The 27,635-nt window shown below is 52.8% G+C and overlaps 1 protein-coding gene across 1 annotated transcript; it reads left to right on the top strand.

The window, feature by feature from the left end:
• Positions 1-158: 158 nt before the first annotated feature.
• On the top strand, positions 159-27,398 carry CHAF1A (chromatin assembly factor 1 subunit A). The gene is made up of 15 exons (XM_079918750.1): positions 159-828; positions 3,536-3,586; positions 4,895-5,760; positions 11,326-11,382; positions 13,572-13,801; positions 13,975-14,035; positions 14,371-14,439; positions 17,109-17,335; positions 17,856-18,024; positions 18,183-18,263; positions 18,653-18,745; positions 19,487-19,739; positions 20,407-20,897; positions 26,144-26,240; positions 26,813-27,398. The coding sequence occupies exons 1-15, from the start codon at positions 777-779 to the stop codon at positions 26,911-26,913; spliced, it is 2,898 nt and encodes a 965-aa protein (XP_079774876.1). The 5' UTR covers positions 159-776; the 3' UTR covers positions 26,914-27,398.
• Positions 27,399-27,635: the final 237 nt, after the last annotated feature.

The following is a 27,635-nucleotide window of genomic DNA, read 5'->3' as shown; positions in this document are numbered from 1 at the left end:
GAGTTTCAATCTAAGATCTGAAAGTTAGGTAGAAATCAACCAGGAAAAGAGCTGCGGAAAGAGTGTTCCAGGCGAGGAAACAGCATGTGCAAAACCCTGAGGATTAAACCAGAAATATCCATTTCATTCATTCCCTCTGAATATATTTACTGCCTCTCAAATGCTTCTGAAGCGATGCCCAGAGTTTATTTAATTAATTTTATTTTTATTGTTAATATAAAAATAATTTATAATTTTAAATTGCTGTGGCTGTATTCGGCCTACGTCCCATTAGGATAAAAAAAATTGTAGTCTTCAGCTCAATTGCAGTTTCAGGTTGTCACCGGCGCCCTACGTAAAGCGTTTCGTCATGACGTAGAGCCTGACCCTCCCTCCTCCCAGAGACGTATCCCACGAGCTCAGCCAATCACAGTGTCTGGCCCTCAACTTGACACCACCCACCACCAATCGCAGGGCGCCTGCTTCCTGCCAACGACAGGCGGCCGAGAAGAAGCCCCGCCCACCGCGGGAATATCAATAGGGGAGCCATGGGAGCAATGGAAGCCTCGGCTCTCGCGAGGATGCTCCCGGAGCTCCCCTCTTCCCGAGGAGGACCGTCACGTGACTCGGCCTCACCCAATCCGCGCGTGGGCCGCGGGGGTCGCCGCGGTTCCCGCCAAATACGAGCGCTGCGGCCGCGGCAGTAGCGGCGCGGGCGGGAGGGCGAGCAGCAGCGGCCGCCTGAGCGGAGCCCGCGCCTCCGCCGCCTGAGGGGAGCTCGAGACGCCGCCGGAGCAATGCTGGAGGAGCCGGAGTGCGGGGCGCCGGGCGCCCGCGGAGCGGCCGCAGGTCGGTTCCGGCCCACGCCGAGGGGAAGGGGGGTCGCGGCGCGCGGCCTGTGCGGACTGAGGCGGCGGTTTGGGGGCGGACGGGCCTGCCGGCCCTGGGCCCGCTCCTCCCCGCCTGGCGTTCGGTCCGTGGAGCCGTTAACAATCCCGAGGAAGGGCCTTGCAGTTCGAAGGGCACCCTCCTTGACGTTATTGTTGCAGCCGCAACCATTTTCTTTCCGGCACTTTTGCGTCAGTTTGTCCTTCCAGAGCGCTTTGCGGTGACGGGTGTGTGTGTAGCCAGGAGGGGAAGCTGAGGCCCAGGGAGGCGAAAGGGACGGGTTTGCAGGTTACCGAGTGCGTTTGTGTCCCCTGGACAAGTTAAACCCTGCAGCGGCCCTGTGGCCGGGTGGGGAAACTGAGGTCCGGGGTCACACGGGCTCGGGGACCAGAACAGCTGCGTCTGCGGGTCAGGGCCAGCCCAGGTAAGCGGCCCGGATGGTAGGGGTCTCGGGTTCTTGATGCTGCCGGATATGCATGGTGAAGACCTGTCTTTCTGCTTCCTGTGTCTTGGGAGGGGGCTTTCTGGCGCCTGGCAGGCCCCCAAAACGTGGGGTGGTGAACCAAGGAAGACCAAACGGCTTGTCTCCCCTGCTTGACTCCCATTTTACCACCAGCACTTGGCACAATGCCTGGTACATAGTAGGTGCCCAATAAAGATGGGTTGGTTGAATGAATTAAGGGTTGGTAGGGACATCAACTAGTCTAGTTCAGGGTTTTTCAACATCAGCATTACTGACATTTGGGGCCATCCTGTACGCTGTGGGGGGTCGAGCAGCATCCCTGACCTCCACCCATTACATCTCAGTAGCAACCTCTTCTTCCCAGCTGCGACAACCAAAAGTGTATCCGAAGCATTGTCGAGGGGCCCCCTAGCTGAGAACTACTGTGCTAATTGTTTCCAGACTTCAGGATCTCAAAGAGACATAGAATTCATATAAATAAAGTTGGGACTGATTGTCATTTGACCCATTAAGCATGTTTAATTTAAAAGTCTTAAAAGCACCATCTGTTTTGACCATGCACCATAAAAGGGAAGGATGTTTTAATGCCAGCTAAAATTAGGAGGGATATAATCTCAGGATAAAGAGCAGTGGTAAGTTTATACAGAAGTATTTGTTAATTTGTATGTGTACCTTTGAACAATCTGAATCCCTGGATGGGATCCCTTTTTATGTCGACCTGAGGTTGTTTCTGGGCCCCAGGTCACCTCTGTTCCACTTGCGTCAAAGCTGGTGACTCAGGGCCATGCCAATAAGTCCTTGTGGTTGTCCTAAAAATAAATTTAAGTGGCTAAAGATTATGTGTCCTTCAGCTGATGGGGGGAAATCCATGTTTTTGGTAACTGAAAACTTGAGAAGGATATCTTTAAATGGGTAGAAAGGAAATGTGAGTCTCTGAGTACTTTTCTTATATTCTAAGCTTGGAAGTGGGGAGAGCAGCTTCATCTAAGGGCAGCTGAGTTTTTTAAAAGGCCCTGATCTGCTTTTAAAAAATGCTCAGTTGGGGCTTCCCTGGTGGCGCAGTGGTTGAGAGTCCGCCTGCCGATGCAGGGGACACGCGTTCGTGCTCCGGTCTGGGAAGATCCCACATGCCGCGGAGCGGCTGGGCCCGTGAGCCATGGCCGCTGGGCCTGCGCGTCCGGAGCCTGTGCTCTCCACAACGGGAGAGGCCACAACAGTGAGAGGCCTGCGTACCGGAAAAAAAAAAAAAAAACTCACTTGTATGTATCTTTTTAAAAAAAAATGTAGATTGGCCAAAATAACTGAACTAGACTTTTCCAAGCCAGATCTAGCGGGTGTCAGCTTCTAAACTTATTCTAGCCATTTGAAGATATTTATCCAAAGATTTGGTTCTATTTATAGTCATTTCTGCATCAGCTTTGATATCGTTATGCTTTTTTTGAGATTTTTTGTGTGCGTGCAGGAAAACATTCTCCCTTATCACTTCTTGACAGCACTTGAGCTCCAGCTTGGCAAGCTTGAAATGCTTTAAGATGTATTACCTTTTATAAACTCTGTTTTTAAAGAAAATAAGCCCTATTCTAATTTTACAGGTATGTTGGTGGGGAGGGGTTGGTTTGGAGGAGGATGATTTGGGCTCATGTGAATGGTGAAATCAGTGATACAATGTTTTCTCTCATCTCTACTTTTACTCGGTCTTCTTTTCATTGTCCCTGTTACTGTGTTCATTGGTTTCCCACTATGTGCCAGGCCCTGAGCCCGTGCCACAGGTACAGTGTGGAACACGTTTCCCTGCTGTCATAAAGCTGGTGTTCTGATGGTGGGGGGAGACATAAACACAGAAGTCTCAGAGTGATAAGTGCTCAAGGAAAATAAAACGAGCTGTGACGGTGTCCAGGGCAGAATTTCTCAACTCATTAACATTTTGGGGCCAGATAATCCTCTGTCGTGGGGCTCAGTCCTGTGTGTTGCAGGATATTTAGCAGTATCCCTGTCCCCTACCCACTAGATGCTGTTTGTGCCCTCTCTCCAGTCATGACAGCCAGAAATGTCCTTAGACGTCACCAAATGTTCCTGGGGAGGTGGGATTAGGGGCGAAATCAGCCACACTGGACAACCACTTTGTACACAGTAGGTACTACATGTGTGTTTGCTACTTCATTATTTCCAGCACTTAATAACTTATCCTCTGACACTTATTCACAGCCATGGATTGCAAAGACAGACCAGCTTTTCCAGTCAAGAAGTTAATACAAGGTAACTTTCTGGGAATGGGTTAAATATTTGTTCCTGGTTTATATCCTTAATTATCCTCTCAATTATATTTTCAATTCCCCTTGGGCAGAGGCCATCTCTTGGGGTCCCCAGCAGAAGCCTCCAAGGGGCTGAAGGGGAGAAAACAGTTGCATCTTACAACTGGAAGCTGGGAAACCCGTTTCATTACACTGCTGTTGGCCAGGAGCATATCCAGAGGTTGCCGCCCTTACAGTTGGATTTCTCTACTCCAGCACTATTGACATTTTGTAATGTTTTTGTCATGGGGGGCTGTCCTGTATACTGTGGAGAGTTTAGCAGCATTCCTAGCCTCATCTCCCAAGTCGTGACGTTTAATGTCTCCAGACATGGCAGGCACAGCTGCCCCTGGTTGAACAGCGTTTTACAGGAAGTGTCCTCAAATCTTTTCGCGTAAAAAGGGGGGTGGATTTACCCTTAGGCCAGGTTAGTGGCTGGACTGTATAAAAAAGGATGGTTTCTGGTTTTCAAAGCTTGGTTATCTGGTTCCCCTGTAGCAGTTTGCCTTCTCCTGTGTCAATTGATAGCAGGTTTGGTGTTGGTGGGAATCAAAAGAAGGGCAACCGTCTTCTGAGGTTAAAGAATTAGGGGCAAACTGTAGAATCCAAGGGCATGATAATTTTATAAACTGACCAAAACCAGGCTTGTTTGTTGAGTCTATTATATTAGAAAATAGTTAATAAGATGTTTGGGCATTTGAGTACATGTGGACTTCTTGGGAAGTCACTCACCTGAACTTCCTCACTCTCTTGAGGTGTAACTTCCTCACTCTCTTGAGGTATTGCTGTGTATCTCTTGGGACCAGCCAGAAGGCTGGCATGCAGTGGGAGGGTACTTGTTTCATTGGCAAGAAGAGCTAACAGCTTGGGATGCTGGGAGCAGAACGAAGTCTTTCCTCAAATGAATCTATCTCTTTCGCTTTTCAGAGCCAGATGCACTTATCTTCAAACGAGATTTCCACCCATAATAAATAACTTTGGAATTTGAGCTGAATCTCAAACAGATCAGAAAGTGTCTTCTTTGAAATTCTTGCAGTGTCCCCGCTATGAAAGCTTGTCAGTTTTTTGTTTGTTTGTTTGTTGCTTTTGCTTTTAATTAGGATGTTGGAAAAGTACATAATGAGAAGATAACCCCTTTTTAAACTTTAGAAATTCCCCCCACCCCCAAGCACAGCAAGGTCGATTACTCATTGAGCATGTGGAATATTAAAGCATTGATTGTCACTCTTCACACTCTCACTCAACAGACGGCCTCCTTCTCTTTTGGTTTCAGCTCGTCTGCCGTTCAAGCGCCTGAATCTTGTCTCAAAGGAGAAGACCGACGACGGGTTGGACGACATGGGGGGCGCTCAGGGTGCTCCTGTGCAGGGTCATGTCCCTGGTTTAGAGACCTCTTTGGACCACTTGGAGGACAGCTGTCACATGGGCTCCGACATAGATTTTAGGCCGAAACTTGTCAACGGGAAGGGCCCCTTAGATAACTTTTTAAGAAGTCAAGTCGAAACCAGTATTGGCCAGACTGTGGTCATAATCGATTTGACGGAGGACTCGAGTGACCCGCCGGACGGCACCATGGGCCACGATAAGCTAAATTCTGCAGCCTCTCCCTCCCAGGAGAATGTAAACGGGGTCACAGACGAAGCTGGAGATGACAGGGGGCTGCCAATGGTCAGTCAGAAGGACGAGCTGGCGTTTCCCGAAGAGGCCCTTTCAGACCTCCCATGCAAAACGGAGGCGGGGGGTGCTGACTCGGGGGGCGTGGAGAGGAGGGGACTTTCACAGAAGGGCTCGCCCCAAAGCCTTCCTGAGCTGACCGGTGGCCTGAGAACGTGCTCAGAGAAGGACCAGGACGGCTGGAGCGGGGCCAGGGGCATCCTGTTCAAAGGGAAGGTGCCCGTGGTTGTCCTACAGGATATCCTGGCTGCCAGAACCCGAGCCAAGTCTCCTCCTGCCACACCTCCGGGCCAGGCTGTGCCCTCCGAGAGCGAGGCGCTGGAGTCCAGCCCCGAAGAGGACTCTGTCCTGAGCCATTCGTCCCTGAGCTCCTCCTCTCCCACCAGCTCACCCGAGGGGCAGTCTGCACCCGCCAAGCAGCACAGCAGCCCTAGCCCCCTCCCCGCCTCCACACCCGTCCGCAGAGTGAGTATCTCCCCCGAATCAGTGCCGTCGGAATCCAGAGGCTTCTGGTTACGGCCCCTCCCTCTTCACCCAGGGACGCTGTGTCCCCCAGATGGCTCGTGGCCGAGCAAGTGGCGCCAGAGAGCAAGTCCTGTGACTTTCCGGCATCAAAAGCCATTGGGGTGTTTGGTTGTGTGTACATTGCGATGTGCTGATGGTTCCGTGAGTCGCCGGTGTGTCGGTGCCATCCTGGTAGCGCTGTTCACACCTAATTAACGGTGCTGGTCATCTCAGCCACTTTAGTGACTAACGGGTGTAAGCGGGCGGCTGTGACCCTTGACTCAGCCTTTAGCTTCAGCTCCCTGCGCGCCTGCTGTTCCAACACAAGACTCGTAGGGCCGTTGCTGTCAGTAAGCAGTCAGTAAGCATTGGTGGAGAGACCCCAAGATGGCAGGAGAACAAAACAGGGGCAGTCTTTAGGGTCAGCTCTTGTCAGCACGGCCTGCCCATCTTAAAAACCTCACCCAGAATGGCGAGAACAGGAGAGTCCTAGCACCATGTTTAAGGACCTGGATGGGTGACTTTGGAAATGCCTGTTTCTGTTACTGCCTTCCGAGTGGCACAGTGGCCGATGTCTCTCTTCTCACCTGTCCTTGAGGTCCTGTGGGTAAAACTGATAGAATCAGTCAAGAATACCAAAGCATGTTGAACAGTGTTCTTTGGGTTTTTTTGGTTTTGTAGCACTTGTGTTTGTTCACATCAGGCTTTCACATAAGATTGGATCCTGGGGTGGGTTATTCATTTGCTAACTGTACCTGCTTAATCTGACCATAAACCACCAACCTTGATTGCTTTCTAAAATTTGATCTCTAAGGGACTAGTTATGTTTCTAGATGGTTTCATTTCTTGTCTTTTACCTCCTTGAGGAGATTGGAGAATGGGAAAAATGCCTTCCTCTTTAGGTACACAAAATATCAATCAAGAGCGGGGTCGTCTTTTTTCCTTCTAAGTTTCTAAATGTGGCAGACTGACATACTCATTTTTTAAACTCCCATCTGAGCTTTTACCCAGACTCTCAAAATCCGAGTTTGAGTCCCTTGCCGTCAGCCATCTTGTTCTGTTCTGTCCACCCAGTTGCTCAGAATCCTTCCAGACGGCTGCTTCTGCTTTGCAGAGCTACTTTGTCACATGACTCATGACAGCCAGTGAACCTGGAGAGCAGGAGTACACATGTTTCCATTCTTCTTAATAGCTTCATTTTTTTTTAAGTTTGTTTTTATGCCCATAGCCAAGCCTGAGGACTGGGGAGCCATGCAATTAGGCCTTGTCACAGAAGAGTGTTACTTCTTGTCCGCTGGCTTGAGTGGCCATGCAACATCTGAGCACATGAAACCAAGTGGGCTGCGTGTAGGAAATCCTGCCTCTGAGACACTCAATCTGGGTCTGAACACAGGCTTGGAGTTTTGAGATGTTCTAGAAGACAGTGTTACCGCACAGCTTTGCAGATAATTCATACTGCAGGTGGCGAAGCCTTCAGGCCCCCACCCCACCCCCGCCACCCAGCCTGTGGCAGGAAATCGCCCCAGTCACCCATAGGATGGGAGTAGAGCCCCGTGACTTTGGGTGACAACACAGGTATGAGAGCAAAATGGAATGATCACCAGGAGGTGCCTGAGGGCCTGGCGGAGACAGCCCACCCCGAGCCTCACACACTCAGCTTTCCAGTTTAGCTCCTCACCTTTCGCGAGTGCTGGATTTCCTGGTTGGTTGGTTGGTTTCATGGTTGGTACCTGACTTTCACACCTTTGCCTGCTGTGGGCCCAAGTTTTTCCTGACCCCTGTGACTGTGGGGAATACTATTATTCTTCCGTTTTCCCTCTCTGTCTCCTCCTCCTCCTCTCCAGACTGTAGGCAGACACTTGTTGAAGGCTTACAGGTTGTTTCCTATTACCATGTCACGTGTGTGGTTTTTATTGGGCTCCGTTAGTTCTGGACTTGGAATCGTAAAATCTCTGCATTTGGAACCCCTAAGCATTTGCTGGTCCTCTATTTTGTGTGTGTGTGTGTGTGTGTGTGTGTGTGTGTGTGTGTGTATGTCCTGAGAGAGCTTTGTTTCATTTTTGTTTTTTAATATATTTATTTATTTTTGGCTGCGTTGGGTTTTCGTTGCTGCGCGCGGGCTTTCTCTCGTTGTGGCGAGCGGGCTTCTCATCGCGGTGGCTTCTCTTGTTGGGGAGCACAGGCTCTAGGTGCGCGGGCTTCAGTAGTTGCAGCATGCGGGCTCAGTAGTTATGGCTCGTGGGCTCTGGAGTGCAGGCTCAGTAGTTGTGGCACACGGGCTTAGTTGCTCCGTGGCATGTGGAATCTTCCCAGACCAGGGATCAAACCTGTGTCCTCTGTATTGACAGGCGGATTCTTAGCCATTGTGCCACCAGGGAAGTCCCTGTTTTGTTTTTTAAAGTACTCCCAGGTATCTAGAGTCCGACTTTGAAAAACAATTTAGGAACACCTTTTTGAGATAATCTAGGGTCTCTTGATTAGCCAGAACGTGGCTATTTGTCATCAGAGCTTTTTACCACCTAGGATAGAACCATTTCTCCAGTTTGTTTGCAGTTAGATGTGTAATTCAGCCTACATTATCGATGACTCAAGATTATTGTTCCATAAAGGATTGTGTGGATATGGTGGTGTTATTGGAATCTTGGCTTGCCTCTGTACAGACGCTGGGACTGTTTCCCAGGTAATTTAAATTATACAAGTATTAAATTCTCCATGTTTAAAAAAGATCACTGAAACATTGCAGCCCCCTTTGGCTTTTTTCTGTCCCCCAGGTTGCCACTATCTTCATCTTATATTTCTCTGTGTGGTGTGTATGTGAGAGATCCCTAGGAATAAACAGTATCATTTTTGTTTCTTTACATGGGCCGTATAGTGTAAATATGTTTCTTTTTCATTCCAGGGTGTCTTAGCAATTTTTTTACACTGGGATGGGAAGATCTCTTTTTAATTGCTCTATCATACGCTGATGGTCCCGTGATGGTGTGGATAAACTGCAGTTTGCATAGTCATTCTCCTTGATGGATATTTCTGTTGTCTCTAATGCTTGGCCTTGACAAACAATAATTGTCATGAGCTTCCTTGAGTTGTTAAGTGGAACTGCAGGCTCACAGGAACGGGCGTGTCAGTTTTTGCCTGCTCTCAGTCCCCACATGCCTGGACCAGTTAGGGTCGTGTCTCCCCTCCGCCTGCTGTCCCTCCTCTGCTGTCAGGTTTCTAGCTGCTGCGGGGCCTGTCCACAGCCACCTCTCCTCCCCTCACTTACTGCTGCTTACTTGCTCTGGGCCTAGAAATTAGACCTCCTTATGTATCACATCAGAGTGAGTGGGCCCTAGGATTCTCCCGAATAAAGTGCAGGAATTTTGCCTCACAGACGTGGTTATATCTGCCTTGACTCTTTGGGGTAGTTGATGTGTGTGTTTCAACCTCATTGTGGAATCCTGGATCTTGTTTTTTGGTAGCTGAGTTCCAGGTCGGTAAAATGTGTGGCCTATATTTTGAGAGAGTTTTATAAATACTTGGGTCAAAGGTCAAGATTAAAATTATATCTGTTCAGTAAGGTCTATCCGAGTGCCTGGTACAGCAATAGAGATACTAGTTTTAAATAAAATCGTAACTGCCCTGGTTGTTGGATATCGTTAAGCCAGCTCTTGGTAGTCACGTCAACTCTCTCATTCCTGGACTCACAGCAAAGGGGACGATTGTGAAAGGCACTGATTCCGCAGCTGAAATTCAACAAGTATGGGCAAGACCGAAGAGATGCGTCTTGCTCCCCAAACACCCTCATATAGCGGTCTGGCAGTCACGTTTGGTGCTACCATCTTTGAACACAAAGGACAACGATATAGACACAGCACCTTACAAGTCCTGCTGTTAAATCCTTTCTTGTGGGGCTCAAGTCCCGCAGGCTTGGCAGGCCAAGTGGATGCTGGAGAGGCAGATACTTTTTCTTAAGCCCTTGGTAAGACGGCTTCGGCGTTTCTGTGGGCGCCTGCGCAGTGAGGTGGGATTGCGCGCTCTCCCAGTCACATGGCTTTCACATGACGGTGCGCGGCCCCCTCCTGAGGGAAGGCTTAGTCCAGAAAGGACTCGGTGCGTCCTGAGTAAGAAGGATGTCTTAATCTGTAGTTTTCTTCTTCGGTAGGAGGTCTTAGGGCGAGGCTTTCCCAGATAGAGGAAGCACTGTTTTTACATAGTTTTGTTGGCATGTCAGACAATTTCAAGAGAAGTGGGCTTTCGGTTTTTCACCTCGTCTCATTTTCTGGCTGCCTCCTCAAGTCTAAAATGAGCCCGGGTGGGTATTTCTTTCCAGCCTGAATTCTCCCCATTGGTCTTCCATGCAATGAATGGTCTGTTCGCCAGGATTCCCTGCTCTGGAGGTAGCTTAGGCCAGTAGCCTGGACTCCTTGTGCGTATTCCTACCTGGGACCATTTAGCCAGCATGGTGAGGGAGTCCAGCCGTGCGTCTTGGTCAGTCCTTGTAGCCCATGATCAATTTGAAGCAGGACGATAGAGAATGCTGTGCTCTAGAACACAGGGGTTCTAGACGAGATTGCCACCTCTGGCCAGCTGACTTCTCTTCCTGGGCGTTTACTCTGTGTTCTAAGAAGCAGGGCTGAGCTGGGCAGGGGGTACAAACATGGGAATCCAGCCTGTAAACGTGTCTTACTTGACTCACGGGGTGTTGATTTGTAGACATTACAGCAGACCTTGGAGATAATGCAGATTTGGTTCCAGACCCCCACAGTAAAGCGAGTATCACAATAAAGTGAGTCACGTGGATCTGTTGGTTGCCCGGTGCATATAAAAGTTATGTTTACGCTGTACTGTAGTCTGTTTAGTGTGCAGTAGCATTATGTCTGAAAAAAGAACATACCTTAATTAAAAAATACTTCACTGCAAATAACGCTGTTGTCTGAGCCTTCAGCAAGTCGTTATCTTTGCAATAGTAACATCAAAGATCACTGACCGCAGATCACCATAACAAGTATAATAATGATGAAAAAGTTTGAAATGTGAGAATTACCTATATGTGACACAGAGCCACAAAGGGAGCAGATGCTGTTGGGAAAATGGCGTTGTGTTGGTGTGCCTGTACTCACACAGGAAATTTCCACTGTCAGCCTCTCCGGGGAGAAGCAGAAGGGGCAGCAGCAGTGCTGGGCTGCGTGCCTGTAAGACTCCGTCCTCTGTGGCCAGGGTGCCTCCTCTCCAGGTGCCTACAGACCTACCACTCTGTGTCTCCCTGACACCAAGGCCTCTGGCTGTGGCTTCTTATTTCCAGCTTGACCTCCTACGTTTTTTGGTTATCTGCCTCCCAGTCTCCCCTTTTATCCCCACATGCGTTGGAGTTTGTGACCCAGCTAAGAAGTTTTGGTTCTGTTTGCTGGAACTGGTACCCGGAAAGGTTTTCACTGTTGTTGTTTTACATTGTTTTCTCCTTGCCCTCCCCAAGGACTGTGCGGTATGTTAAACGTGTGAAAGTGATTGAAACAACCCATGTTTATAGATCAATGTCTTTCCTTTCAGATAAGTAAGAAATTGGTCAGAGGCTCTGCAGAGAAGAACAAGATGAGACCGCAAAGAGTAAGATATGTCCCCTGAAATAGAAAGTTCCCCGGGTGTGCTTTTTGCAGTAAATAGGAAGCAAAGCCCTTTGCCCTTCTCTGGCCCCGTTTTCACTCTCCCCTGCTTGTTCTGAGCATTATTTTGATTCTTGCTTCATTTTGCATAACTGGGCCTTGTGCTTATGGGTTGCATCATTTTTAGGTTTGTTGAATCCTAAGGTTTTGCACGTAGGCTTTTCTAAGCTCTTATTATAATTAGTTCTGAGTGTCGTAATAGTTGGGCAGCCCCACTGTAGTTTAAAATTGTCTTAAAAAGAACCCAGTGGCTCTCCCTGCACCCCAGCCTCCTACGCGCGTAGATTGAAGTTCCATCCCTTCCCAGGCGCTGTACCATGGTGGCCCCTACATCGGATGGGTGATTACTGTTTAGTGGTTACCTGCTGAGTCTTCCATTCTGTTATCTGGAGGTCACCATGTTTCACACCCAGCAGTGCAGGGGCCTTCTTCCTTACTGGATGAATTGCAGAGAAGGCCATGGCCTTCTTCCCCGACCAGCTCACGGAAGGGGCGCTGATGACAGTTGGCTGTGCGCTCACCAGGCACTTCCTGTGCCGTCTGCCTCATGGCTGTGTTTGATTTTATAGTTTATCTCATTCTTCATTGTAGTTTCAGAGATGGGTACCTGTGGGGCGGGAGTGGGGAGGGCCTGATTCCAGAAGCCTCCTGTCCTCGTAGTTAGCAGGGGGAGACTCCTCCTCACCACCCGGCACTCGTGGCTGGTCTCGTTACTCGATCCAGACCAGCCCCTTCTTCAGGTATCCCACGAGTCCCGTGCGGAGGGTACCTGGCAAGGACTTTCTCAGATCTCTACCAACATGCCTCCATGGCTCTTGTGAAGCGAGCAAAGGTTGATCAGGGCAGAGGGTAGGATATTCTCTAGGCACAAGGGCATGATCATAGGCCCATACAAAAAGCTGAGTTGTCGGGCTTCTGCCAAAGGTGAGAAGCCCATCTTTGGTGGTTCCTGTCCTTGAGAATTACCCTGCGCTATGTTAGAAGGTAATGCCCTTCAGTCTGGGAGGTGAAACTTGTTTAATACAAAATCAAAATTATATAATAGCTCAGCGCCCCAGGCCACATACGAATTCTTTGGAATGAGGAACTGATGTGATTAAAAATGTTCCCGCTTTAAAGAATATCCAAGAAGCTAGCTGTTTCCTCCTGCTGGTGATGAAACGGCACTGCCATAGTCATAGAGATCACTCTGGGTCCTTTATTAACATCTGACCTTTTCAGATCCCAAGAAATGTTTGTTCGTTTGGTTTTTTGAGAAATGGTTTTAAAGATAAAAAGAATTTTTTCTTTTGAGAAATGGCTGTAAAGATTAAAAAACTTTTTTTTTCTTTTATTTTTTAATGTGTTCTCATCTGTTCCCCACTGTTTTTTTAGTATTTAATTAATTAGTTTATTTATTTGGTTGTGCCAGGTCTTAGTTGCAGCAGGCGGGCTCCTTAGCTGTGGCATGTGAACTCTTAGTTGCGGCATGCATGTGGGATCTAATTCCCTGACCAGGGATTGAATCCGGGTCCCCTGCATCGGGAGCGCGGAGTCTTATACACTGCGCCACCAGGGAAGTCTCAGTTACCCCCCTGTTTTTAAGACTTGCTCGTCAGGTTCCCCCTCCTTGTCTCATCCCACTCTCTCATTTCAAGAGAAAGAAAAGAAACCCTATTGTCTGGAATAGTTTTGGGGGGATGGGAAGGAAAATGTTTTTGTTTTGAAGGTAGGGAGGCAAAACCTGTGGGTGTTTTTGTGTCTTTATTTTCACCACAGCTTTCTGAGCAGAAATGCAGTTCAGATCCAACAGCAGGTACCCGGCGTAGGCAACCTAGAGGTGCTTACTTAGTCTTTTTTAATTAAGTAAAAATTGACCCTCATCCCACGTTTGAAGACGGTGTCTTAAACGCATCTTACTTTGAATTGCCCAGAAGGTCCTGTGGCAGTCGGCTAACCCTCATCGCCTTTCTCATGACAGAAGGAAATGTAGTGGACTGAAAAGCCCCCTCTTTGTAAGGACGCTGACCAGCAGGCTGCTCCCGGGGCTGGTTCCTTTGTGCCTCCCCTCCGCTTGCGCACGGCCGCCCCCGGACGCTGGCACGGCCCTTAGTGGCATCCGTGGGGCTGAGCTGTGGACCGTCTCCCGTGCAGGATAAGGAGCGCCTGGGCAAGCAGCTGAAGCTCCGGGCCGAGAAGGAGGAGAAGGAGAAGCTGAGGGAGGAGGCCAGGCGGGCCAAGGAGGAGGCCAGAAAGAAGAGGGAGGAGGAGAAGGAGCTGAAGGAGAAGGAGCGGCGCGAGAAGCGGGAGAAGGATGAAAAGGAGAAGGCAGAGAAGCAGCGGCGCAAGGAGGAGCGGCGCAAGGAGCGCCAGGAGGCCCTGGAGTGCGTGCCCCTCCCCCTCCCCCTCCCCTCCCCCTCCCCCTCCCCTCCCCCTCCCCTCCCCTCCCCCTCCCCTCCCCTCCCCCTCCCCCTCCCCCCTCCCCTCCCCTCCCCCTCCCCCTCCCCCCTCCCCTGGGCCTGTGCTGGTTGGTGAAACTGAGTTTGATGTCTCTTAGGGCTAAGCTGGAGGAGAAGCGGAAAAAGGAAGAGGAGAAACGGTTGAGAGAAGAAGAAAAGGTAGCATGTTCTCCCAGAACTTGCATCTTCCTTTGTGTTTGAGAAGCGGGGTCTTTTGCCTGACTACTGCTGGATATCGGATATCATCCCGGAGGTAGTGGGAAGCGGGGTGGGGGGCCCAGGGACTGACACGTGCCTGCTGGCTTGACATCCCGGTCCTTCTGCAGCTCTGACCTTTTGAGACTGCCTGGTACCCACTTGTGGGTTTTGAGAGCTAACATCAAAATAATGCTTTCAACCTAAAAATGCTTGGGGTTCAGTTCTAGGGGCTTTTGCATGTTTTAAAACAGTTTCTCTTCATTTCTTCCTCATCCTCCTCTTCTCTTACATTGCAGCGCATTAAAGCCGAGAAGGCGGAAATCACGAGGTTCTTTCAGAAACCAAAGACTCCACAGGCCCCCAAGGTGAGCAACTGGCTTCCTTTGGCTTTACTTTTGGCCTCTGTCAGGCTGTTCCTTTTGAAAAATAAAAAGACGTCTTCTGACCCACTGGCTCTGCTTTCATCAAGAGGAGCCTCTGCTTGCCCAGGGAGCTTTGATCGCTGGTAGGATCTGGAGGTTCAATATCTTGTCATTCACTGTGTGCTCAAAAAGGCAAAAAGTGGCACGTTTACTAAAACTGCCAAGCGTTTAGAGGTTGCTTCGTCAACAGTTTTGTGGTGGGAGCCGTGTGGGAAGGTGTAAGGGAGAAAGACCCGGTCCTCACCCTCGGAGATTTTCTGCTCAACATAGGAGACAAGGTTGAGCATAAAACATGTGGGATTCAGCACAGGATTCTGCTTCCCCATCTGCCATCCGGTCACCTTCTAGACCATCCTCTGCCTGTGGAGACCCCAGACCTCCGTCCCCCGCATCCCTCCATGCTCCAGAGGTGTGACCCACCCCCTCTGATACAAGGGTGTCCTTCCAGATCTTTCTCTGGGCGCGTGCATCCCTTCATATGTATGTGTATTTATGTAGGTAACAAATCATGAATTTATTATGTTACCGCTTTGTTCGCTTAGCCCTATCTTGGATTCTTGCCATGTTGGCCTCTCTTCATTCTTTTTCGTTGCTGCGTAAAGTGTCGTGGTGTGAGTGGCATCATCGTTGATATCCCCCTCCCCTGTTGATCCCCCCCAAGCGGTGCATGGATGTCACCAGCACACCTCTCAGGATGCGGACTTGCCACTATGTCCGGGGGACACAACGTTGACAGAGTTGTATTTGTTATTGTCCAAGTGCCCTCCCAGCAGGAAATGCTGATGGACAGTCTCCCGTCCCCACAGTGCGTCAAAATATGTCCTCTCCGCCTACTCACTGCCAGCACTGGGTGTGACGAATTTTCTTATAACTGCCGACCTGATGGGTGAAAAATACGTATCTTTGTTTCACTTCGTTTTTCCTTGATTCTCAGTGCAGTTGAACATCTTTTTATGTTTGCTTGCCATTTTATTTCTTTTTCTGTGACTTGCCAGTTCCTGTTTCTTGCCCATGTTTCTATAGGATAGGCTTTTTCCCCTATCTCTGGCTCTTTATATAGTCTGGGTTTTCATTCTTGGTGGGGTACACTACACATACTTCCTTCAGTCCATTCCTTCCCCCTTGACTTGTTGATGGTGTCTCGTACAGAAATTTTTCGTTTTAATGTGAACATTTTTATTCTTTTATCGTAATTGGGTTTTGCTTCGAAAGCCTTATGTATCCTGTGGTTATAGACACGTTTTAATTTTTTCCAGTTTTGTTTTTTTTTTTTAGCTTAAGTTTTGTTTTTTTATGTTTATTTAGTTCCTTAGCTTAGCTGGAATTCTTTGTGCTCGTGGATTGGGGCGTGGCCCTAATGTTTCCCCATACAGATACCCGATGTTCCCAGCAGCTGTTAGTGAGGAGAACAGTCTGCTGGTTCTTGGCCTCGGCTGTGTGTTGGACTCACCAGGGAGCTTTAAAAATCACTGGAGCCTGGGGCTTCCCTGGTGGCGCAGTGGTTGAGAGTCCACCTGCCGATGTGGGGGACACGGTTTCGTGCCTCGGTCCGGGAAGATCCTGCGTGCCGCAGAGCGGCTAGGCCCGTGAGCCATGGCCACTGAGCCTGCGTGTCGGGAGCCTGAGCTCCGCGACGGTGAGAGGCCCGCGTACCGCAAAAAAAAAAAAAAAAAAAAAATCACTGGAGCCTGGATCCCATCCCAGAGAACCTGATGGGCCTGGCTTGGGCATCAGGATTTTAAACAGTTCCTGGGTGACCCTGCCATGCGACCCACAGTGAGGGTGCTGGCCTCAGCTGTTGTTTTCTTGCTGGGGTGAAAGGCTGGCCTTCTTATACCCAACCTCAGAGACGTACACGCTCCTCCTGACCCCCCATGTTGTCCTCACTTGCTGCCACCCTCAGGATCCGCTGACACAGACATTCACGATGCTGAAGGAGCTCTAAGAAGGGAACTCAAACCTACCAGGGTTGGGAATTTCTGGAGGTCCAGTAGTTAACACTCTGTACTCCCAATGCAGGGGACACAGGTTCCATCCCTGGTCAGGGAACTAAGATCCCACATACTGCCCGGCACAGCCAAAAAAAAAAAAAAACCTACCAGGGTTTACTGAGGAGGATTCTTAGGATACAGACACCCATGTTTCAGGTTCACATCAGGCTTCAGCTCTGTTTCGAGTCATCTTGTAACAGTGTGGCGGGTCACTCTCCTAGGTCTCTGTTTGCTCATCCAGGTCTAATTATCCTTAAAAAAAAAAATCCAGTGAGATCCGTCCTTTTCAGGAGTACTGATCAGCAAGTTCTGACGATGTACAGGGCCCTGCAGCCACCTCCGTCATCAAGATGTAGAGGATTTCCGTCCCCCGAGACGGCTCCCTCCTTCCACCTCAGCCCTGGCGGCTGCCGACACAGTCTCTGGCCCTGTAGTTTCGCCTTTTCCAGAAACCCACGTAAATGCCATCAAGCAGCGTGTGGCCTGTGTACGCGTCTCCTCTGACCTCCCAACCTGGACGACTCGAAAGCACCGGGCCTCACTTCCGGCGGCTCCTCCTCACCGCTGCTGTGTGCGGGTGTGTCGCAGTAGAGGTGCCATCATGCCCCTTCTCCATTTCAGACCCTGGCCGGTTCCTGTGGGAAGTTTGCCCCTTTTGAAATCAAAGAGCACATGGTCCTCGCCCCTCGCTGTCGGACCGCCTTCGACCAAGACCTCTGTGACCAGTTAGACCAGCTCCTCCGGCAGCAGAGCGGCGAATTCTCCTTCCTGAAAGATCTGAAAAGCCGGCGGCCCCTCAGGTCCGGGCCCACCGTGGTTTGTAACCAGAACACAGAGCTTTTTAACAGGTTAGTGCCGGCGGAGACTGCCGTTTGCCCGTTGGTGATGTCAGAGAGCCCTGGGCGGCCCGGGCAGACCCCTGTGTTCTGGTCGCTCCTGCGTCCCGTGGCCTTGGCCGGTCCTCTCCCACCCGGGCCTCAGGCCCCAGACTCGGCTGCTTCCCCAGACCTCTCTGTTCCGGCTTCCCCTGAGCCTCCAGAGTCTCCCGGGTGTGGTGGCTTCGCAGAAAGCCCTGCTTTGGAGGGCGGGCTGTGTGTGCCGGCCTCCCGGCAGGGCAGGGACATTCCCCGCTCATGCCAGCTTACCCGTCACACGCTGCCTTGGTGCGCGCTGTGGGGCAGCTGCTGGACAGTCGGGCTCCTCCCTCTCCTCGCGCCACGCCCCTGGAGTAAATGCTAGCCTGTCTCGGGGCAGGTGGTGCCTCCGCTTTGGGGCTGCCCGTCACCGCCTGCTGCCCTGGGGGGAAGGCCGCTGGTGGTGGGTGCGCGAGCCACAGAAGGGCCTCTGAGCGGGGGTCTCTCCCCTCAGCGGCGTGGTGATCTTGGAGAGCAGCAAAGTGGACGGCGTCCCCGAAAGGAGGAGGTTTGGCAGGATGAAGCTGCTGCAGTTTTCCGAGAACCACCGGCCGGCCTACTGGGGGACGTGGAACAGGAAGACGACGGTCATCCACCCGAGGGACCCCTGGGCCCAGGACCGGGTGAGCGTGCGGGCAGCTGCTCCCGACCCTCTGCGCTTCCTTCCCAGTGTGCCCTTGTCACTGGGCTCCGGGAACTCCCTGAGTGTTCTAGCCTTCGTGCTCTGCCTTCCCCTTCCACCCTGAGGACGACAGTGACCACTGCGTGTTTGCCCCCTCAGAGCCTCCTTGACTACGAGGTGGACAGCGACGAGGAGTGGGAGGAGGACGAGCCGGGGGAGTCCCTCTCCCACAGCGAAGGGGTGAGCACGGCCGGGCTGCTTACGGCTTCTGGGCCGGGCTCCCTCACACACAGCATCCGGGTTTACGGCTGTTCTGGGAAAACCTTACTGGGTGGCAGTAACCTGCCTAGTGGTGGACGGGCCCGCCTGCTCGCTGCCTCACCGAGGGGCCCACCATTCCCGCTGCTTTACGTCTGGGCCGTGCTTATCTGTGTCCTGCCTGACCCCCACCCCCGCTGGAGCACGATGTGGGAGCTGGGTAATGGGATTTTGGCTGATCCTCAGGGTGTGCACAGCAATGAGACTGGAAGCAGTAGGAGGCTCTTTCTTTCTTAGATGTTCACAGGTTAAAATTTTACGTGAAGCATGTGTTGTTTCCACACATGAACGTACTTTTTTCTCTTCTTGAGGATGACGACGATGAGGTGGGAGAGGATGAGGATGAGGACGATGGTTTCTTCGTGCCCCATGGGTACCTGTCTGAGGATGAAGGAGTAACCGAGGTGAGGGGTGAACGGGGAGGGGATGGGTCCGGAGCTTGGTGGCCGCCGACCTGGGGGTGGTGACATAGGTCTCAGCCCACCCCCACGGCCGATTCCACGTAGACCTCGCTCCCCACAGCCTCAGAGGCTCAGCACTGCCGCCCCCCCCAGCTTTCTCAGTTCTGCCAGATGGTGGGACTGTTGAGGGAGCCGTTTCTAGGACTCACGAAGGCCTACCAGGTCGTGGTGTTTGGGTAGTGGGGAAGCTGACAGGGCTGATGCCACTGTGGGAGTGACTTGTCTCAGAGCCAGACTTGCAGGGCCTGTGTTCTTCGTACGTTCCCAGCCAACGAGGCAGACAGGTCTCGTTGGGCCTGCAGTGTATCTGCCTTAGACGGTGGCACCAGTCTGGGGTGGGAGAGGGCCGGGCATGGTGATTTCAGCTTCAGGATCACATGTTAATCAGAAAACCCACAGTGGCGTTAAGAGGCTTACTGGCGAGGTAATAAAAAATACCTGTGACTACCCAGGGGTGGCCAGAGGGGGCAGATGCACCTAAGGTACCAAATGGGGGAAGTGCCAGTTATCATTCAATCCGAAAATACTCTGCCCGTTTCATCACCCATCGGGGGTTGGAAGCTGGGTGGGCGCCGTTCCTCACCGGCCCGCCCCTGCACGTGCCCTCACTGCCCCAGAGACTGGGACCACGGGTGCCGGGGAGGGGGACCCTGAGCAAGCGTCTGCTCCTCTCTAACCTGCAAGGAGTGTGCCGACCCAGAGAACCACAAGGTTCGCCAGAAACTGAAGGCCAAGGAGTGGGACGAGTTTCTGGCCAAGGGGAAGAGGTTCCGCATCCTCCAGCCGGTGAAGATCGGCTGTGTCTGGGCGGCCGACAGGGATAGTGGAGCTGACCTGAAGGTGCTGCAGCAGTTCACGGCCTGCCTGCTGGAGACCGCGCCCCCCGAGGAGGAGCAGACGCCCAAGGCCTCCAAGAAAGAGAAGAAGGACCAGCAGAGTGAGTGCTGGGGACGGGTGGGGACGGAGGGTTCGGGCTCCCACCTCCTCCAGGCCCAGGGAGTTCCAGGCCCGGGGCAGGCAGGAGACTTCCTAGGCATGTGGCGTGGTAATTCAGAAGTTCTTCAAAAAAATAGCCAAAGCCAGCGCTTGTTGAGCACGTGTGTCCTTTCTGTGACACTCACGGGAGCAGCACAGGGCAGCCACTTCAGTCGGCCCGTTTGCCCAACCAGCACACACATCCCTAGCTCTTCAAAGCCAGGGAGGGCCCGCCACTCAGAAGCAGAACGTGAGGACTGTTAACTAAGGAAACAGGCTCATGAAGTGAAACATGACAGTTTATCGCAACGAGTCCTGCCTCCTGGGGCTTGGGCCTCTCAGAATCTCTTCTGGAGCAAGTTCACGTGTCTTAAGTCCACCCATAAAAAGCCACCCGCGCTAAACCAATCGTGGTTGGTCATTTCGTGATGTCAGTAAGCATTTTGCTGCTCACCTTAAACTTACACGGTGCTGTGTGTTGATTATATCTCAATAAAACCAGAAGGGAAAAAAAGGCCACCCGAAGCTGACCGTGTTTCTCGGCCTCGGTGACAGGTTGGGGAACCCGGGTGCCACGTGTATCCCATCCCGCCCCGAGTCTCATCCACATGTCCCCCTCTCCCTGCCAGTCTTGGCCCAGCTGCTCCCGCTGCTGCACGGGAACGTGAATGGCAGCAAAGTGATCATCCGGGAGTTCCAGGAGTGCTGCCGCCGAGGACTGCTCAGCAAGGACGCCGGCAGCCCTGAGCTCAGCGCCGCGAGCCCCCCAAGCCCTGGCCATTCCCGTCCACAGACCCCCACCGCCGGCGAGGACACCGCCGTCCCCTCCAAGGCCAGGCTCAAGCGGATTATTTCTGAGAACTCAGTGTATGAGAAGAGACCCGACTACAGGATGTGCTGGTACGTCCACCCACAGGTGCTAAAGAACTTTGCCCAGGAGCACCTGCCCGTGCCCTGCCAGTGGAGTTACGTCACCACAGTGCCCTCGGCCACCAGGGAGGACAGTGGCAGCGTCCCCGCCGCAGGGCCCAGCCAGGGGACGCCTGTCTCGCTCAAGAGGAAGTCGGTGGGCAGCATGTGCATCACGCAGTTCATGAAGAAGCGCCGGCATGATGGGCAGGTGAGACCCCGCAGCGGCTTTGTTACCTTTAACAATCTTTCTTTTTAGAGCAGTTTTCGATTTATAGCAAAATTGAGGTGACAAAACTGACCAAAATTGAGGGGAAGGCACAGAGATTTCCCGTGCGCCCCCTGCCCCCGCCACGCACAGCCTCCCCCAGTATCAGTGTCCCCAGCCAGAGCTGTGCAGCGGTTGCAACTGATGAACCTACGTGGACACGTCACTGTCACCCAGACTTTGTGGTTTACTAGCGTTCACTCTTGGTGCTGTGCATCCTGTGGGTTTGGACAGATGTATGAGGACTTGTATCCAGCATTACAGTGTCATGCAGAAGAGCGTCACTGCCCTAAAAACCCCCATGATCCGCCTATTCATCCCTCCCTCCCTCCAACCCCTGGCAGCCACTCATCCGTTTAGTGTTTCCATGGGCTTCTTTCACTTAGTCGTGTGCCTTTAAACTTCTTCCCTGTGTTGTCATGGCTTGAGAACTCATTTCTTTTTAGTGCTGAATAACGTTCCACGTCGTGGCTTTTATTTAGTTTTTGCACTCATTTAACACAGTTATTAAGCACTTGCTCTGCACTAGGTACCCTGCTAGGCCTTGTAGACAGTGGTGAGCAAAACACCATCTAATGGGAGACAGAGATGGGCGTCGGTGGAGCGGACAGCCAGCCACGTGATTGCAGCCTGACAGCGTGTGGCGGAGGAAGCGCGTGGCCCCGTGGGGACACGTGTTGCGAGAGGCCTGCCCTCGCCTGGTGGTGGGCGGGCTTCCTGAGAGACGCTGGTCCCCAGAGTGAAGTCTCCAGTGCTGCCTGGACACCCAGAGGCTGGGGCCCGAGCCTTGGCCTGGGTCCACGTTTGATTGTTCTTTCTCTTACTGGAATGTGGGCGTGAATGAGTCTCATCTTGTAGCTACTCTTACTGGAAACCTTGTGGTGTGAGCACTGGGTCCTCACTTTTTTCTTTTCTAAAGATAGATTTTATTCCTTATATTTTATTTGCTTTTGGCTGCGTTGGGTCTTCGTTGCTGCACGCGGGCTTTCTCTAGTTGCGGCGAGTGGGGGCTACTCTTCGTTGCCGTGCGCAGGCTTCTTAGTGTGGTGACTCCTCTTGTTGCGGAGCACAGGCTCTAGGCGCGCGGGCTTCAGTAGTTGTGGCACGCGGCCTCAGTAGTTGTGGCACACGGGCTCTAGAGCACAAGCTCAGTAGTTGTGGCTCACGGGCTTAGTTGCTCCGCAGCATGTGGGATCTTCCCGGACCAGGACTCAAACCTGTGTCCCCTGCATTGGCAGGTGGATTCCTAACCACTGCGCCATCAGGGAAGCCTCTAATTTTTAAAAAATCTTATTTATTTTTGGCTGTGTTTTGGGTCTTTCTTGCTGCACAAGGGCTTTCTCTAGTCGTGGTGAGCGGGGGCTGCTCTTTGTTGCGGCATGAGGGCTTCCCATTGCGGGGGCTGCTCTTTGTTGCGGCACGAGGGCTTCTCATTGCGGTGGCTTCTCTTGTTACGGAGCACAGGCATGCACGCTGCAGTAGTTGTGGCGTGCAGGCTCAGTAGTTGTGGTTCGCGGGCTCTAGAGTGCAGGCTTAGTAGTTGTGGCTCACGGGCTTAGTTGCTCCGCAGCATGTGGGATCTTCCCGGACCAGGACTCGAACCCGTGTCCCCTGCATTGGCAGGCAGATTCTTAAGCACTGCACCACCAGGGAAGCCCACCGGGTCCTCACTTGAAGCAGGCGTCTCACAGACCTAGAGATGTGGGGAGACTTGATTTTACGAGGAGGAGCTGGGTCTTCCACTCACATCCCGGGCTCTCCTCGGGGGCGCTGCCACTGCAGGAGCTGCTGCTGAAGGCTGGGTGGTGACGGAGACAGAGGGGAGCCGGTGTGCGCCCCACCCCTGCCCCCCCCCACCCCCTGCTCCTCTGCTGTTAGTGTGTGGCCAGCGGGGTGAGGAGGCCCGGGGCAGGGCCGGGGGGCAACGGCTCCTGGAGTAATGTTTAGCCTTCTCCCTGCAGCCCACAGACCAATGAGGTCTCGGGTGCGACGTAAACCTGCTTCCTAAACTGTCACAGCAAGAGGGACCGTCAGAACCGTCCGGTGTGGTCATGCCGGCTGTTCCTGCCACTCCCCAGCCCCTGTCCCTGTGAGGCCTGTGGACACGGCTTGGTACTGGGGGAGCCCACCTGGTGAGGAGTTGGGGGCCCCAGCCCCACAAACACTTCCCTCCCTGGGCCTTGACCCAAAACAATCCGTTATGTGTTCAAGCTGTGTTCAAGCCGCAGAGCCTTTTCACGGTCGATGTCGTTAGCCAGACAATCTTGGCAGGACCGCGAGTGTGGCTGCTCTGGCTGAAACTGGCCAGAGAGCCCGTTTGAAAGGGGCTGGGTCTGGAAGACCTCCTTAGTGTCCTTATCCAAGCAGTGTTCGTGGGCTCCTGCCCCCATCAGCCCTCCCTTAGATTCTCGCAAGAGACACAGCTGTCTCCTGAGCCCCTCTCTGCTCTTCCTCTCCTGGTGTGGCCGTCCCCACACGTGTTCATTGCCTGTGTTTCTCTACGTGGAAAACGACTGTTTAGCCCTTATTACTCCTCACGCCAGGCACTTGACGTGGATTCTTACGTTTCATTGGTGCTTCCTTGTTTACTGAGCTACCAGGAACGAGAAGATGCTCCCACATAAACTGGGTGCCCCTCCTCAGGTGAGAGGGGTTGATTCATGAGAGTCAGTGACGCCTTTCATCACGAGACACACGTGAACAGCAGTCAGTGCGGCTTCTCCCCGTTCACAGGCCTTGAAGAGGCTCTGCGGTGTGGCGGGGACACACGGAAGGCTACACAGCCGGTGGCTCTAGGTGTGCTGGCCCCAGCGGTTCTGATTCAGTGGGTGTGGGGTAGGTGCTAAAGTCTGCAGTTTAAAAGCCCCTTCTCAGGGAATCCCGTGGGAAGGCCCCAGGACCACAGCGTGGGCCAGCACAATGGGTGCATCTCAGGAAGGGAAGCTCAGAGCACCGGCTCTTCAGGGTGGTGGGGAGTCATCCCAGCTGCTCCTCTGAGTGCTCAAGGTGGGACACCCTGCTTGTGACAGCACTTGGTCCCCTGGGACTGTGCAGGCCTTAGGTATAAAGCCCCCTGCGTCACCTTAAACTCATGGGAGTTTGTCTCCAGCAACAAGAAGTCCGGAGCTTGTGAACATTGTCATCCAGGGCCAAGCACCTCCTGTCGCACTCCCTCCTGCTTTAGTTTGTGGCCTTGTCTTCATGGTGGCAGAACGGCTGCTGCACCTCTAGCCAGCAAGACGAGGATGGCCAAGCCCACCCTGGGGAGGATTCCCGTTTGGCTGGAGGGGAGGCAGACTTCCACCTTATCTTTCTGGCTGGAATGCTCTGGCATAGCCACGCCAGCTGCAAGAGAGGCTGGTTCAATGAGACCTTGACCGACAAAATGCTGGTTGATTTGGAAGGGCGGGTGGGAGGATAGCTCTGGGTGTGCGTTGAGCAGGGCCTGTGCTGCACGGCGCCAGCATAAAGTGGGAGCCACGGGTGGAAGTTTCTGAGGTCGGGCTTGGAGGAGGCCTGGGAGCATGCGGAATGCTTCCCCTTGCGTTTTGGTAAAGCCACTAACTGATCCTTCCACGCGCTTGGGGGTAATTGTTGCTAAACTGTAAATGCATATGAATAGTTTAGCTTGGGTTGGGCTTTTTCAATTTGTGGGAATTCTAAACTCTTTTCATTTAGAGTTCAAAGTAGCCATGCTACCTTATGGGTTTACAAGGTACCATGATCTAGTGAATCGAGCAGGCTGAGGTCAGGTGCCAGTTCTGCCACCAAGTGTGTGTGTGGCCCCACGGCAGCTCAACCCTTCGGCCTTGGTCTTATTTTTACATGGGCAGGGGCTGCATTTGCCCTTTCCAGTCTCCATGCTTTGTGGTTCAGTGTCTTCCTACTCCGGAGGCTCACTTTCCGGCGCTCCACCCTCCCCTGCAGTAGTGACAGCAGCGTGGCGAGCTGTCCCATGGCCCTCAGCGCAGCAGGACTTGGGGCGCCGTCCTGAACCCTCACTTCAGAGGCTTGAAACCTGTCGCGTGCCTGCAGGGCAGTGGGCGGTGGTTCCTCCGAGAAGTCCTCATTTGTCTGCCCTTGGCTTCCTGTCTGGAGGGCCCAGGGGCTAGGGAGAGCTCCAAGAGACACATCTGTCCCGTCGCTCACCCGACGCAAACCAGTGCCTCCAGGGCAGCGCGGGGGAGAGCTGCGCTGTCTGTTCGTCTTGGCCAGTCAGCTCTCTTGAAACAGGTAGCTGGAAACTGCCCACAGCATCCCCAGTGGTGCCCCTGCCTGCCTGGGGCCTTTCCTGCCTCGGTGGCTCCCAGCCCGAGGAGCCCAGCGTGGAGCTTCTACACTAGCATTGAGGGGGCTGCGAGCTTGCGCCCCGTCTGCCGGCCAGGCTAGGGGACCGTGGGCAAGGCGGACAGCCCCGGTGTGCTGTCGTCCCTTTTCCAGGCAAACGGAGACTTCTGTAGCAGAGGAACTCCAGGAGTGTTTTGAGAAATAGCCTCCCCGCGGAAGTAGCCCCAACTCCACCGCCTCTGCTGGCTCTTTGTTCATGTACAGAGTGTGAGCCGTGTGTGGATGGGTGATGTATAAAGTCGGTCCTGTTACTTTCCACAGTCTGTCTCTCTGTTCCCTCTGGTGGAAGCCAATGAAAACAGCCTGGGAATCTCACTGTAAATCCCACCCTCCGTAGAGCCTTCCCACCCCTCCCAACCCCTGTCCACAGGGTGCAGATGGTGTCCTCACGGGCAGAACTGGTCGGAGCCTCAATCAGAGGGAGAGTTACCAAGCATCAGGCAGAGGGGATGAAGCTGTTGGGCAGAGAAGAAACACTGACCAACTAATTTCTCAGCCACTTAGTCCAAATCATAATTCAGAGAAAGTGTGTGCTTTATCCATCTCTCTTTCAAACCAAACCGGAAACCCAGAGTTGTAATTCAAAAACAATAAACAAATTATTTTTGTAATCAGGTAAATAACGATGGGGGTAGTTTTCAGAAATCTGAACATAATTAGTTCATTTGAGAGAACTCCCCCAAAGTTTCCTTGGATCATAACCCATCAAACAGACTCCTCAAACTTTGTTGCCAAGATGGGCAGAGGAGGTCAGGAGTAGGGAAGTGGGTGGCGGGAGGGCTCACACCGTCCCTGTCTGCTGCTGCTGCCGCTGCTGACGGCCATGCACCTTGTCTGTTCAGGTTGGAGCTGGGGACCTGGACGGCTTCCAGGCGGACACAGAGGAGGAGGAGGAGGAGGAAGGCGACTGTGTGATCATGGACATCTCGGATGTTGGGGGTGAGAAGGGTCCCAAATCCTCCTCTTTTCCTTCAGGCTGGCAGGAAAGGGAAGAATGGTTACGGTCACTCTCCCGCCTGCCTCTTGTGACTAACGGGGACTGAGTGAGGAGGCCCTGGAAGGTGCTGGGTGGGCCGGTCTGATGGTGGTGCAGGCAGTAGGCTCCAGCCCAGGCCCTGGGCCGCCTGCCCTGGTCTGAAAGCTGCAATTAGGAAACCAGAGACCTGAAGGTTGGTGGTGATGAGCCGTGTCAGGGAGGGAGGGTCCGGGGTAGGGCGCCGGCACTGGTGAGGGGCAGCCTCTGAACCAAGCTTCCCAGGGGCAGTGAGCCCCAGGCCGGCCATCCTCGGCAGCATGAGCTCCAGCAAGCCACTGGGCCTTGCTGCCCACTTTCCTCATCTTTGCCACGGGCTTCCCCTGCTCAGGAGGGTCAAGGGTAAAGCCGCTGGAAAGTGCCACGGAAGCACACGGGCTCGAGGTGGACGCGGCCGAAGCTCTAGTGAGGAGCGGGCAGCCTGCCCGGCCCCACAGCGGACACGGCGGCTGAAGCTCCTCCCTCTCTTGCTTTGCAGACATCCAGGCCCCGTGTGGAACAACTCCTGGAGCTGGGGGGTCTGTGGGAATGAACACCAGTGAGAGCCTCGTGGCCTCCAGCTCACTCGGCCCCTCCTGAGCGCCCCGACTGGCCCGTGTATGTACGTAGAATGGTTAGGGTATTTTCAATGCCACTCAGATACTTGAAAGTCCCGATTCCTGTGTAAAGAGCACTTTGTCCTGCTTTGCAGACCTCCCTGGAAGTTTGGAAAGTTTTATATAGGATGCTTGATTAGATCTTTTTGATATTTGTAAAAATTTCCCCCCCAAAGCTGCATATTATTTTGTCCCTTAATAAAGCATTATTGTGATGTGATGACCTGCACGGGGAAAGCCTGGTTGTGCTCTCCAGACCCCTGGCAGGCACTGTGATGAGATGCTTGTAAATGAATTGAAGCCCCTTGGGTGCGGCGTGGCATCCGGACCTGACATGGATGTGTATAAACTATCGTCTAGACTGACCTAGCATGTCTGTCGTCTTTTCAAACACGTCACTTCTGTGAGTGGTGCGTCCATTGCCCCGGGCCCGAGCCCGGCGCTCTGTGCCGTCGGGTGTCCACTCCCCACCCCACTGCCCCGTCCCTGCCACACGTAGACATGTGGCATGTCTATAAAGCTTTACGCTTTGCAAAAGCGCTGTCCCACCTGTTTGTTGTGAAATCCTCAACCTCCCCACTGACCTAGTTCAAGGTGAGGGCTTCTAGGCAGGTGGTTTACGCCGGTTAATCCCTCCTGCCCCTCGGGTAGGCGAGCAGAGGTATTCCCAACCTCCAGGAGCTGAATCCTGGCTTCCAGAACCGA

This window comes from Stenella coeruleoalba, assembly GCF_951394435.1.
Source record: "Stenella coeruleoalba genome assembly, chromosome: 3".
NCBI classification, from domain to species: domain Eukaryota; kingdom Metazoa; phylum Chordata; class Mammalia; order Artiodactyla; family Delphinidae; genus Stenella; species Stenella coeruleoalba.
This window is presented reverse-complemented; position numbering and strand designations above follow the sequence as displayed.